Source organism: Sabethes cyaneus, chromosome 1 (assembly GCF_943734655.1).
Source record: "Sabethes cyaneus chromosome 1, idSabCyanKW18_F2, whole genome shotgun sequence".
Lineage (NCBI taxonomy): Eukaryota > Metazoa > Arthropoda > Insecta > Diptera > Culicidae > Sabethes > Sabethes cyaneus.
Genome location: NC_071353.1, coordinates 69,342,643 through 69,357,838, shown reverse-complemented (window position 1 = coordinate 69,357,838; position 15,196 = coordinate 69,342,643). Strand labels below are relative to the sequence as shown.

Sequence of the window (15,196 nt, the reverse complement as noted above, 5' to 3'; positions counted from 1 at the left end):
GCACGGTAAGAGCAGGTGTGGAATACTTGTCGCTTAAAGGCTACCATGAACATGCATGTCGAATAGAAGTGAAAACGTATCAGCAGCATTGCTGAGAGCTAGTGTGGAATAAATGTCGAATAACAGCGAAATGAATCCCGGAAAGTCGCTGCCTCGTTGGTAATGTTGATGTTGATGGACACTAGGTCAATCAGGCTGCTGTCATTGTGAACTCGCTCATTGAAAATTAGCGCCGGTTGATCAGCAATTTCATCTCGATAAGAAATCTCTTGCACCATCCGAAAGCGAGGAGAAATTTGAAGCAATATGTGGGTGCTCCCGGACTGGTAAGGTCATCCAGCTCGGGTGATATTTTATCAACGTCCTTTTCTTTGTTCCTAACATTTTTACCCTCTAGTGAGGCGTATTTTTTGCGATTTTTACGCACATCATCCGAATCGGTATAGCCGCCGACCAGATTGCCCGTTGGGGACCTTTCATCCGGTCCGGTAATATGGCAACGCCGACCGCAGCGTCTATTTCGGCAAACTTGGTTTCCTCCGTACGGAAAATCTGGATACTGTTCTGTTGATTGAAAGCAGTATTATCGTTACCAATGAAGCTGAAGTGAGGTGTATGGTGTGCTTAAGCGTACACCATGGGTGGCTGATATGGTGTACCCTTAAGCACACCATACACCTGGCCAAGTCCCTACGATTGTAGAAATAAATACGTTTTTTTTTATATGCCAGAAGGGCATTGGGTTAAAAGGCCACTGCGACAGTCTTAATGATCGTCTTTTGTGGCAGGCCCCGATTGCTGTACCCAGTTTACGGACCGCTAATACCCATTGATGGAGTTGAGCGGGATAGTTGTAATCCTGTGCCCCAATTCGGTACTACATGGTTTATAAAGCCAATGACCGTTTTGCGATTTAGGCTCCATACCTGATATGGAATAAGAAGGAAACTTCCTAAGAAGTTGTGCCTTGATAATGCAAGAGCTCCGAATAACAGAGCAGATGCGCTGAACTTTCAGGTTCAGAGTTACAAAAGCGGCAGGTGTCGGATGATACCTTGCCGATATTCTTTAAATGATAAAGCGCGGGGCTGTGTCCTGTTAGGAGTCCCGTGATTGTGCGTAGTTCACTACGAGTTAAATGGAGTAGTTTTTTAGCTACTGCAGGGTGTGGGTAGATAAACTTTTTGGCTTGTCTACAACCCTGTGTTTGATTCCAATGAGATGCTATTTCTAGCTTATCCCATGTCATCAGTACTTACGTTGAACACCTAAGTACGTTAGTTGAACACCTACCTTAAGAAGATATGAATATGAATATATGGTACTACCACCTGCCTTAGCAGAACGTCCGTTCATAGCAATGAGCCTATCATGTCAAAAAGAGTTGAACTTATTCAATGATTGGTCATGCTTCCCAACTCTTGTAGGAAGGGCCAAAAGGGAATTGGTCGATAAGCAACATCACTTACACGTATCAGGGATTTAGAGAATCTCCTTCCAAGGGCTAAGTCGCCTGAGTCAATCGTTGAATAAACCGTCTTAATGCCGAATGACTCCAGCAGGTGGGGAGAAGAGTCCGCTCATTATCCACGATGTGTTGTTAATCGGACCAAGATTAACCCTAGAAAGTTGACTGTTTCACTCTCCCTAGGCCCACCGCTTCAAACAAGTGCTCTGATGGTCCCTCCCTCTTCCCGATTATAGTTTATTTATGAAATGTGGTATAAATGGGTAAAAATAAAACAATCTCACCAGCAGTCCTTCGAATGGAACAGAGTTGCGTGTTTTTAGTTTCCAGAAGTGCTTTTAATAATTAATTTAACTTTTTCTTCTGGTATCCAATATCCATGTGCTGTATTACCATTCGTATTGGCCAAAGTTTATACTATATAGCAGGAGATGCTTCATAAGTTTTCTTTATATACTTCTGTAGAACTCACATAATGCTAAAAAGGCGAAAATGAACACCTACCTTAAGAAGATGCGTAAAAATTCACGCAATCTTCATAGGTTTTTTTGTACCTAGTAATATACGATATGAATATAATATGAAATTATAGGCGTAAAAATAAAATGAAATGGAGCATATATGGGGATTGTATAACATTTCGCCGAATACCGTTTCGCGGAAAACATTTTCGCGGAAAGTACCATTTCGCGGAAAACATTTTTGCGGAAAGTACTATTTCGCGGAAAAAATTTTCGCCGAAAGTACTATTTGGCAGAGAACCACCGCCCATTCAGTTTGGAAGCCACAAAAAGTGGCTTCGCCGCTTTGTATTCGACAAAAGTTAAATCGATGCGAGGACTAGGGAAAACTAACTAGAGGTCAGTAGACCTAGGAAAACGAATAGACCTAAACATATGTGATCTCTGCGGGGGGGCTGCATACATACATACATACATACATACATACATACATACATACATACATACATACATACATACATACATACACACATACATACACACATACATACATACATACATACATACATACATACATACATACAGAAATACATATATAAAACAAACATTTTTACTTACAGATCCTTTATGGTAATTTTTTAGGTGAAAAAACAAATTATAATTAAAAAAGGCAGTAAATTTATGATGAAATGCGGTCAATTCTATAGCATAAAATAAGAAACAAAAATATGAATAAAGTTGAATTTGAGGCACTTTTACAATAAATTTACCATAAGTTTCAATGTCCATAATTGTTTCTACTAAAAAACTTAATGTAATTTTTTTTCGGGGGGTGCTTGATGAGCTAAAACAAAACAAATCACTGGAATAACATATTAAGCTTACCTGGCCGTGTGGCTCATCCGTCTACCCAAAATTGCAGTTTTGAAACCAGGCAGCCGGGAACCACGCAGCATCGCACTGTGGAGGCGCTAGGTAGGAGCGTGAGATGGCAAGAGCTATATTGGTCGCTTTCTTGTTTGGCTTCCTCATTTTATACCCACTTTAAAAAAGCATGTGCTTAAAAAAAGCTGTTGGTTAAACGTTTAATAAGCAAAAATTTGTTCCTTGGATAGCAATGTAATACGTGACATTCGGCAATCCTGGTCTGATAGGAGACTGGAGGGTAGACAATGGCTACACTCACAGTGACCATCAGGCGGTCCGCTATGGTGTTGGTCAGATAACGAGGCGGCAGGCGGCGGGTAGAGCCAACACTCCAACCACCCGTGGATGGAAGACATCATACTTCGATCCCGAAGTATTTGTGGAAGCGATCCGTAGAGAGTGCGGTGATCGCGATATGCCCGATCCGAACGCTGATCATTTGGTTGAGGTGCTGTCGCGAGCGTGTAACGCCACCATGCCGAGGAAAAGCCGACCTAGGTATGGTAGGTCACCGGTTTATTGGTGGACAGAAGAAATTGCGGAGCTCCGTGGGGGCTGCTTTCGTGCAAGGAGAATTATGCAAAGATCTCGTTCGGACGAGGGCAGAGCAGAATGTCGAGTAGCACTAATTGCTGCTACTGCTGCTAAGAGTGGGATAATAGCTGGCAAGCGAGCCTGCTTTGAAAGGTTGTGTGCCAGTGCCAATGCGAACCCGTGGGGTGATGCCTACAGGGTCGTAATGGCAAAGACCAAGGGCGTGATGGCGCCCGCAGAGCGATCGCCAGAGATGCTGGAGCGGATCATAGAGGGCCTCTTTCCGCGCCGCGAGCCAAGGCCCTGGCCTCAGGCCGCTAAGTCGTCACACGGCCGTCGTTCCAGTATCTCAGACCATAGCGTAGGATGGTCGGCCTCCGTGCCGAACATCCAAAGTAACGTGGGCGACGGCGGTTGAGAGGTCGGGGAGGAAGTAACGGTTACGAACGAGGAACTCATTGAGATCGCTAAATCCCTAAAGGTGAGCAAGGCACCGGGACCAGACGGAATCCCGAATATGGCCATTAAAGCGGCAATTTTATGGAGGCTCCCGAATTATTCGGGGCAGTAATGAGTAGATGCCTGGAAGCTGGCCACTTCCCGGACAGATGGAAGCGACAGAACCTGGTCCTATTGCCGAAGCCGGGAAAACCTCCGGGTGTCCCCTCGTCATATAGGCCGATCTGTCTGCTCGATACTGCCGGCAAGGTGCTGGAAAGGGTTATCCTTAACGGACTCGTACAGTACACTGAGGGTACAAACGGTCTGTCAAGGAACCAATTCGGTTTGCGAAAAGGCCAATCTACGGTGGATGCCATCTTGTCTGCCACTAAGACAGCCGAGGCGGCGATCCAGCGTAAGAGGACAGGTTTTCGCTAATGCGCATTTGTCACGCTCGACGTGAGAAATGCGTTTAATAGCGCTAGTTGGGACTACATAGCCAACTCGCTTCGGAACGTCCAAGTGCCGGTGTCGCTGTACAGGATCCTGGAAAATTATTTCCAGAATCGTGTGCTATGCTACAACACGGAGGAGGGTCAGAAGTGCGTTCCAATCACCGCAGGGGTTCCGCAAGGTTCCATACTGGGTCCGGTGCTGTGGAACGTCATGTATGACGAGGTGTTGAAGCTAAAGTTCCCGGTAGGGGTGGTGATTGTCGGCTTTGCGGATGACATCAAAACTTCCAAGGTGGTGAATCTATGGTGAATCTATCAGAGAGGTTGAGTTGACGGCTGCCCACTCTATAAGCATTGTTGAAGATTGAATGCGATCCAGGAAACTGGACCTAGCGCATCATAAAACGGAGGTTATCGTGGTGATCAACCGCAAGTCGGTGTAGCAAGCAAATATCAGCGTCGGGGACTGCACAATTTCGTCAACGCGGTCCTTAAAACTCCTGGGAGTCATGGTCGACGACAAGCTCAAGTTCGGGAGCCACGTTGACTATGCCTGCAAGAAGGCTTCCACAGCTATTTCGGCATAGTCTCGTATGACGTCTAATAGCTCTGCGGTATATGGCAGCAAGCGAATGCTATTAGCCAACGTGGTCCAGTCCATACTCAGGTATGGTGGGCCGGTGTGGTCATCGGCGTTAGGTACCAAAAGTTATCTAGCCAAGCTGGAAAACACCTATCGTCTCATGTGCTTAAGAGTGGCGAGTGCGTATCGCACAGTTTCACATGACGCAATCTGCGTCTTAGCGGGTATGATGTCTATTGGTATCATCATCAACGAGGGCTTCAACCAACGTGGAACTAAAGGCATACGGAGTACCACAAGATCGACCTCGATGACCACATGGCAGCGGGCATGGTCTAATTCCACAAAAGGTCGGTGGACACATTGACTTATCCCGGTGGGTCAACAGGCGCCACGGCGAAGTTAACTTCCACCTGACACAAATTCTGTCGGGACATGGTTGTTTTAGACAGTATCTGCAGAAGTTTGGGCATGCGGAGTCCCCCGCGTGTCCCGAATGCGTGGAATTTGAGGAAACTGCAGAACATGCTTTCTTCATATGCCCTCGTTTCGCGGGCGTGAGAAGCAACATGATGGCAGTGAGCGAACAGGACACTACTCCGAATAACTTAGTCCAAAGGATGTGTTCTAGCTCGGACGTCTGGGGAGCGGTCAATGCGGCTGTTACCCAGATCTTACTTGAGCTACAAAACCGCTGGAAAGCCGATCAACGGCGAATAAACAGTCTAACTACCATAGTCCAGTAGTTATCTAAGAGTGTGCGTTAAGCACAATAGCCCCTCCCTGAAGTAATACCGATAAGGTGGTGCCAGGGGGGATTGAGGTTGGAGACTCGAGTAGGGTTTTAGTGGGTCTGGATCCTCACGCCCCAGTAGGGGGGGTCGGGATACCAAACCCCACTCCCTGAGTTGTCTTCTCAGGTGTCTGATAGCAGATTTCCCTACTCGTTAAAAAAAAGGGTAAAATCATTGATTTAAAAAAATTTAAAATCAATTGCTATATTAAATCAATACTCCTAAAATATATATTTAAGCAAAAGTGTATGCAAATTTGCAAATTTCATGCAATATTAAGCGTAATACAATAATGCTTCAAAACCTAGAATTGTGATTCGATAGTACGTACACTTCGGTAATACGTACGTTAAAAGAAGCAAAGGTGTACGTACTATCGAAGTATACCTGTATATCAAAATATACCAGCCTCGCTGGTTTTTCATGGAGATTTTTGTGCTATGTTGTTGGTTCGTTTCATGGATACGAGGACAAAACTGTCATATTGTCCTATAGAAAATATTGATATTGTTTTAGTTATGGTAGGTGATTCATCCTACGCGAACCTTCTAAATAGGAGGAAATGTTAACTATCCCGCTCAACTCCATCAATGGGTATGAGCGCGGACCTGCCACAAAAGACGAACATTAAGACTGTCGCAGTGGCCTTTTAACCCAATGCCCTTCTGGCATTAAAAAAAAAGGTGAAAATGTAGGAAGGATTTTTTAGCGATTTGCCTTTGTAGTTTGTCAAGCTCCCATTTCAAGTAATGAAATTGTTCCTCATAAGTAGCATTAACAATTTGATCAATCATTAGGTGATATTGAAAGGGAAATTGGCAGAGAAAGCTAAAATGACCCATAATTGTGTGTGACCCATGATTGTGGACTGACTGTATTTACATTATACTTGATAAATACATCATATTTTTATAATAAATCATATTTATTTTGATATTTATCAAATTGACTATGCCGCTAATATAAAGTTATTGACATAAATGTATGAGTTTGTTCATGGCTTCCCAATTCGCGTATTTTGTTCAAGCAGAACTGACGAAGTTGAAAGAGTAGGATAGGTTTTGAGACGTTGCAATTCTAACATGGTTCCAAGCTCAAGTATCTGTGCATACTGTACTTGAACTAACCGTACAAGCCGGCTTCGATCAACAATAAGAGCCATTTTGTTTTCCATGGCTTGTTGTTGATTTTTTTCTAAGTCCCAGTCCGTCTTCAGGTGCTGTTCGGTAACGTCAATGTTTAAATCCTGCGTTTGCTTATCAATAGATTTATTCTCCTTCCGCTTTATATGTATTTTTTCCTCCAAATCTTCTACTGACTTCCTCCTGCAAAGTAACAAAATATTCTAAATATCTATTTCAGCATAGTTTATCATAATATTTACACTTCAATCAGTGTTTTCTCTTCTGAGTAAATTGCATTTTCTATTTCTCGTTCCAATGCCTGCTGTCCGAGATCTTCTATAATTCCTGTTTCCTTTCGTTTTAACCATTCCTGTACTTCTTTGGTAATCCTGCATTTCTCGATTAATTTGATTTGATCTCTCAGATCACGAATTCTGAGCATAAGCGCTCTATGTTCCCACTCTTGAATAATAATTTTTCGTCTGAATAAAGCTGCGTTCGCCATTGCTTTAAGTTTTTTGGCACCTGCACGTTTGATAATTACGTTAATATCGTCCACGTCTGTGCGATGAATGAGAATGCAGCTGTCGAAATCATTCATCTTCCCGAACATGGGAGCTTCAACTAATCCGCGTTTCATCACAATTTGCACGTTTCTGTTAGTGGAATCTAAAAACTGGAATAATGCGCCAACATGTGATTAACTATTTCGGGAAATCATTTTTTAATAACATTAGCTCATTCATTCATATGGGATGTGAAATAATATGCTTGAAAGATGAAAATCAAAAATTATACTGAAAATGATAATTATACCGCTGCACTATGGTCCAGAAAGCCAAATTAGGTGGAAAAAATTGTTTACTCAGTAGTCATTGATTTTAGACTATTTACGTCTTAGCAACAAAATCTTGATTTAGGATGCCGCTTTTTTGGCATGAGCTATTTTAGGGTGACTTAAATTAACCAAGATCCAGAAATTATCTTTAAAACGAAACAAGATAGAGCGATATTTACTTCAACAATTTTATAGCTTGAAGTATTTTGAGTAATATTGCAGAAGACAAAATCCTTCTATCTCGAACCGTTTCCATATTAGAGCGATTTTCCTGAGTCAAGTTAGGGTGACCCTGCTATTTTGCGATTTTTCTCCATAACTTTTTTATTTTGCATTTCTCGCAAAACACTTCCTCAGATGACTTTTGAGGCTCAATAAGACGCAACTTTTAGTGAAAAAAGAAATTGGCTATCTACTTTACTTCCACACTTATATTAAATTTTATGATAAAAATAGGCCGTTTTCAAATGTTAGTATCTCAGAAAGGTGCAAGCAGAATTAAAATCGGTTGACTGCGTTTGAAAGATCGTGATTTTTTGTGTATAATATCAAAAAATTGGAGAGTGGATTTTTGTCTATCTCGAATAAATCAACTTTGAATATGTGTGGTTTTAACATATTTAAGTATAATAAAAGTAAACGAGTTGCGCCATAACTCCGGAAGGCGTCGACTGTTCTTGATTAAACTTAGCGTACATGTTTCTTGACATAAGTAAATCAGCACAGGGGGTTGACAAAAGCGGGGTGGTCGCTAAAAAGGGAAAGGGGAGGTACAAATAAGTAAAAGTGGCTGTAATTATCTTGCATTTAAACCGTTATAAGTTGTGTGAGTGGTCCAAATCTAAAAGAGAATGTATAAACTTAACCTCATGTTTGTTGACTTAAACTTCATAATGAGGTTAGACATTAAAAACGGTAGATCCAATAAACAGAGGGAATGGTAGACAAAGTAATGAAATCATATGTGTTTCATAGTATCATGGAGTGGAACTACCGAATGAGAAGTTTAAATAGTTTTCTACCAGCGACGGGGATTTCCGTGATTGCCACCCCCCTGTCATCAGAGGCCACCATTTTTTTGTCTTTCAGCCACTTGTACATCTGTTTTCGATAAGATTGAAAATCTCAGGCGAGCGAGTGTGAAAAACATAGCATCCAAAGCTTACTCCACTGACGCAAGCCTACACCAAACAACTGCTGGCACTGTGTGCATACATTCTGCTACCTACACACTCGCGAGTGTACAGCCTCATAGCAACTTTCTACACATCCGGCCCGCGAATCCAAAGCTCACGAGCTGTCCATAGGTCGTGAGCACGAGCGGCACACTTGGATGTGTGGATACGGATTTTACTTTTCTTCTTCATCTTACACCCTCGCTTACACACGCGGGTAAGTGTGCGGGCCAATGCGAGCTGGGTTGCAATGACGAGCGTAAGCAACGAACGTGGCTGATAACTAAATAGCAAAGCATTGCAAAGCCTAGATGCTACATTCCGTTATCGAAACTTGACCTTCTGTTTTTTTTATACGACAGACTTTGCAGCCAGCTGTTAGAGTGCAGGACAATTGCAGGGCCAGTTGCTACGATCCTATTAACTCTAACAGCCTCTCCCAGTCGGGATTCGAACATATGACGACTGGCTTATTAGACCAGCATCATACCTCGAGGCCAACTGGGAGGTGATAACTAAATACACTATGGCAAAAACTTGTCGCAGTGTATGAGAATATCAGAAAAAAATCCGAAAGAAATACTCATGCATATGTGTTCGATAGAAGAAAATCGTGAGACAAAATTGGACCACACGAATGCGGGTTTCACAACACTACGTTTCAGTTTGCAAATTCTCATAATACAAAAAACAAAGCTTTTTTCCTCATTTAGACATATCTACCCCTCCCCTTGATTAACTCTCCTCGGCCAGCGCCCCTTTTGTCTACAGCAACTTGTACGTCTCTCCGAAGATAATGAAAGAGACACAAAGCCTTCCTTATATTGTTCTACTTCCGTAGTTGTGACCCTCCCATCTTTTCACACGCTCTTCATCTTATCTCCCAGCCACTTGTACAGCTTCTAACAGACCAAATGCAAGATATTATTATTATTATTATTCTATATTTGAGAGGTTTTCAGCCTGTGGCTGGTTCGCCCCTTAATGCAAGATGATCGCAGCCACTTTTACTTATTTGGACCTCCCTAGTGATGTCCGTTAATCGTTCGATTAATTCAACTAATCGAATAGCTAAAAAAAATATTCGAATAACTTTCAATCGAATACCGCCAGCACGAGTAGTTGAATTAATCGAATAGTTCAATGAGTACGAATAATCCCCGAATAATGCTCGTTAATCGTTCGATTAATCGAATTAATCAAAGAAACTTTCGAATATTTTTTTAATCGCACAACACTGGCACGAATAGTTGAATTAATCGATTAGTGCAGACAACGCTCACCGATTAATCGGTAATCGAATAATTGAAAAATTCGGACATCACTAGACCTCCCCCCCTTTTTAGCGACCACCCCCTTTTTGTCAACCCCCTGCGCTGTTTCACTTGTATCAAGAAACATGTACGCCAAGTTTGCTGGAGAACAGTCAAGGCGTTCCGTAGTTATGGCGAAATTCGTTTACTTTTATATACTTAAATATGTTAAAACCATACATATTCAAAGTCGATTTATTTGAGATAGACAAAAATCCACTCTCTTATTTTTTGATATTATACATAAAAAATCACGATCTTTCAAACGCAATTAACCGATTTTAATTCTGCTTGCACCTTTCTGAGATACTAACATTTGAAAACGGCCTATTTTTATCATAAAATTTAATATAAGTGTGGAAGTAAAGTAGATAGCCAATTTCTTTTTTCACCAAAAGTTGCGTCTTATTGAGCCTCAAAAGTCATCTGAGGAAGTGTTTTGCGAGAAATGCAAAATAAAAAAGTTATGGAGAAAAATCGCAAAATAGCAGGGTCACCCTAACTTGACTCAGGAAAATCGCTCTAATATGGAAACGGTTCGAGATAGAAGGATTTCGACTTCCGCAATATTACTCAAAATACTTCAAGCTATAAAATTGTTGAAGTGAATATCGCTCTATCTTGTTTCGTTTTGAAGATAATTTCTGGATCTTGGTTAATTTAAGGGTCACCCTAAAATAGCTTATGCCAAAAAAAAAAGCGGCATCCCAAATCAAGATTTTGTTGCTAAGACGTAAATAGTCTAAAATCAACGACTACTGAGTAAACAATTTTTTCCACTTAATTTGGCTTTCTGGACCACAGTGCGCTGTGATCGCTAAAATGTATATTATCAATAGTAATTACGCCCTAATCGCAGTGCAAACTAACTACAAGGTACACAGCCCTAAGGGTTGTACGAAAGGGTGACATAGGACTATATCAGATCGTTAGATCAAACTGCATTTCTGGTATATACAGGGGTTAGACAAAATGATCGGGACAGGCAAAATTTTGATGAAATTCAAACTGCTGTAACTTTTACAAAATTGAACATTTTTAGATGAAACCAATTGCAGTCGACGGGGAAATTTTTCTAGTTTTTCAAAAATATTTCAAAATTTGCAATTGCAATTGTCTGGGAATATGTCAAAAACTGATTTTTTTTAATGTCCTGTATCTTTTCCTGTCGTGGAAATTTATTAATTTTCATATTTTATCCCAAAACTAGATTTCATTTCCAGTCGATTGATTGAAAAATAACGGAAATCCAACAAGAAACATCCGAGTTATGGCCATTTTAGTGAAATCGGTTCTGGAAATGTTGCCAGTAAAGTCTTACCTTTATGACCATTTTAAAACATGACCAAAACCATTCCAATATAGATTTCAAACTTCAAAAATTTACGAGGGTTGAAAATCCTGAAGATTGACACCCATATTGACATGATTTCGAATATTCCCTGAAACGACCACTTCCACCGGGGTACCTAGAACCCCTAGAACCTGCTACAGGGTTGCCATGGCAAGCTGCGTACCAGGAAATTCTTCCAGTGTCAATGGCTCATAAAAGTTTAACGTTTGATGCTCATATTGACATGGTTTTCGTCATGTTCTAAACTGGCCAAAGCAATAGATGTTACTAGTGGTGATTTTACACAAATGGCCGTAACTTGGCTGTTTTTCGTCGGATTTCCGTTCTTTTTCGACCAATCGACTGGAAATGAAATCTAGTTTTGGGATAAAATATGAATATGAATAAATCAGTTCGGTATGGGAAAGCAGAGAAATCGGACGCTTGTGCATTTTCGTGAGACGCAGAATCGAAAGATCAGTAGTTTTCGCTGTGATTTAATATACGGGAGTGCCTTTAGTTGGAATTCGTATACCCAAGAGTGATTAACGTTGAGTTTATACTCCGCGGATCGGAATGAGTGATGTTTTGGGCTAATTGTGATGTGATGAAAAGTGCGATTCCAAAGCAAGCTATTTCAGCTTTTTCCTTTGTCGGTTATGCATATCTGTGTATTCAAGCAATGACATTGTCTGCGCAGAGCGCAAGAAAATTTCCGTTTTGGCAATTCGTGTAATAATGTGTTTCGAATGCAAAGTGCATAAGTGTTAGTGAAGCAGTTGGGGCTTGTTAATTTTTTTTGCTAGAACATAGGGTGTTTGCAGAGTGCATTTGTATTGGAGATCTGTTGGGCAGGCAAAAGTGACAGCTCTATATAAAACACACGGCCTGGGAAGAGCAAAATTTTTTAAATGATTTATTTTCTTCATTTAAAACAGAAATTACAAATTGCTTCATACATATGGCAAGGTAATATATCTGTTTACTAAATAAAAAAATTATTTTCAAGAAATAAGCTAAGACGCGGTAGCAATGATCAAAAATAAAACTATGACCTAAGTTAGCGGGATAAAATTAAACAAATATCAATAGCCAGCAGTTGCTTTCGGCTAAGAAAGCAATATATTATGCTAAAACCAATTTTATATTCCGTTACTTTCAACTTGGCCTATGCCGCATAATGCTACAAAAAACGGTATATTTAGGACACCGATTTAACGCGAATTCACCGAAATCCTAGTTACCAAAAGTCAGCATATATTTCAGGGAACATTTGTCGGTTACTTTGACTATTAGTTGCTTTAAAATGATAAATAACACGGTGTGACAAAAAAATTTTTTTTAAGGGGGCATAGTACTTTTTGCACCATATTTTTTGCCTTATTTCAAATATTTTTTTCTCGGTAACGCGAAAAACGAATCGATTCGGGTTTATTGCGTGCTAAACATTGCACTTTATACTAATATTTGCAGTTTTGTTTGCATATGTGAACCTCCTCCCCTCTCCCCTACGGCTCCTTGAACATGATCATTCGAAAAAAACATGATTTGCGGTACCATGGATTGGCGCTGGGGGGCTTATCCGAATTGAAAAATTCCAAAACGGCATGAAAGAATATTAAATTATCTCGTGTTTGACCCATCCTTTTTTTAAAATTCGAACGCATAACAAAATGGCGGACATTCAAACATAAAAGTAAGGTTTTTAGCCGAAAAAATTGACTTTAAACATTTCTAAAAAATACAAAAATTGTAATATCGAAAAAAGGATGGGTCAAACACTAGATAATTTTGTTGGCTTTGAATCAAAAAAAGAATCATGAGAATTACTTTAGCCGTTCTTGAGATATTTATGGTACCGACTTTCAAAACCTGTTTTCGAGAAAAACGACGTTGAAGTTTTTATTCGCTGTGTAATCGCTCCAGACATGCGCGGTACAAATAGCTGTAACTTTGTCAATTTTTGGAATTCATCGAAATGACTTGAAACACATATGGTCAAAATGTTAATCTTTCGAAATCTATACCTATAAAGAAGGATTTCTGTCTGTCTGTCTGTCTGTCTGTCTGTCTGTCTGTCTGTCTGTCTGTTTTGTGTTCCTTATAGAATCAAAAACTACTGAACCAATCGGCGTGAAAATTTGCATGTAGAGGTTTTTAGGGCCAGGAAAGGTTTTAGTGATGGTTAGAGACCCCTCCCCCCACTAAGAGGGGGGGCTCCCACAACACAAATTTCTGCATAATTCGAGAACTAATTAAGCAAATAGAACCAAATTTGGCATGTGGGTGTTTTCGGTGACAAGAATTTATTCTAGGGTAATTTGAGACCCCTCCCCTCTTTATAAGGGGAATTATAACTCCTCTCCCCTTTAAGAGGGGGGGTTTCCATACCAATTTCCTCATAACTCGAGAACTAATCAAGCAAATGGAACCAAATTTGGCATATGAAGGTTTTCGAGGGCAAGAAAATTTTCTATGTTGAATTAGGACCCCTCCTCACTTTAAGAGGGGGGGCTCCTGTACAAATGAAATACCAATTTCCTCATAACTCGAGAACTAATCAAGCAAATGGAACCAAATTTGGCATGTGTGTGTTTTTGAAGACAAAATTTTTTTCTATGATGAATTGGGACCCCTCCCCACTTTAAGAGGGGGGGGGCTCCTATACAAACGAAATACAAATTTACTTATAACTCGAGAGCTAATCCAGCAAATGGAACCAAATTTGGCATGTAGGTGTTTTTGGAGGCAAGAATGTTTTCTATGATGAATAAGAACCTCTCCCCACTTTAGGAGGGGGGGCTCCTATACAAATGAAATACAAATTTCCTCATAACTCGAGAACTAATCAAGCAAATGGAACCAACTTTGGCATGTGAAGGTTTTCGAGGGCAAGAAAATTTTCTACGGTGAATTAGGACCCCTCCCCACTCGTAAGAGGGGGGGCTCCTGTACAAATGAAATACAAATTTCCTCCTAACTCGAGAACTAATCAAGCAAATAGAACAACATTTGGCATGTGGGTGTTTTTTTTGGTGACAAGAATTTATTCTATGGTGAATTGAGACCCCTCCCCTCTTTATAAGAGGAATTATAACTCCTCTCCCCTTTAAGAGGGGGGACTTCCATACAAATTTCCTCATAACTCGAGAACTAATCAAGCAAATGCAACCAAATTTGGCATGTGAAGGTTTTCGAGAGCAAGAAAATTTTCTATGGTGAATTAGGACCCCTCCCCACTTTAAGAGGAGGGGCTCCTGTACAAATGAAATACAAATTTCCTCATAACTCGAGAACTAATCAAGCGAATTGAACCAAATTTGGCATGTGTGTGTTTTTGGAGACAATTTTTTTTTCAATGATGAATTGGGACCCCTCCCCACTTTAGGAGGGGGGGTCCTGTACAAACGAGATACAAATTTCCTCATAACTCGAGAACTAATCCAGCAAATGGAACCAAATTTGGCATGTAGGTGTTTTTGGAGGCAAGAATTTTTTCTGTGATGAATTAGGACCTCTTCCCACATTAGGAGGGGGGGCTCCAATACAAATGAAATACAAATTTCCCCATAACTCGAGAACTAATCAAGCAAATGGAACCAACTTTGGCATGTGAAGGTTTTCGAGGGCAGGAAAATTTTCTACGGTGAATTAGGACCCCTCCCCACTCTAAGAGAGGGGGCTCCTGTACAAATGAAATACAAATTTCCTCCTAACTCGAGAACTAATCAAGCAAATAGAACAACATTT

General features: G+C 40.7%; 1 protein-coding gene across 1 annotated transcript in view; it reads right to left on the bottom strand.

The window, feature by feature from the left end:
- Positions 1–393: 393 nt before the first annotated feature.
- Positions 394–15,196, bottom strand: part of LOC128745793 (cilia- and flagella-associated protein 43) — a 70,455-nt gene continuing 55,652 nt past the window's right edge. The window contains exons 12-14 of the mRNA XM_053842869.1: positions 7,048–7,463; positions 6,701–6,988; positions 394–601 (exon numbers count right to left, since the gene is read on the bottom strand). Coding sequence (XP_053698844.1) covers positions 394–601; positions 6,701–6,988; positions 7,048–7,463 — 912 coding nt within the window. The remainder of the gene's footprint in view (positions 602–6,700; positions 6,989–7,047; positions 7,464–15,196) is intronic.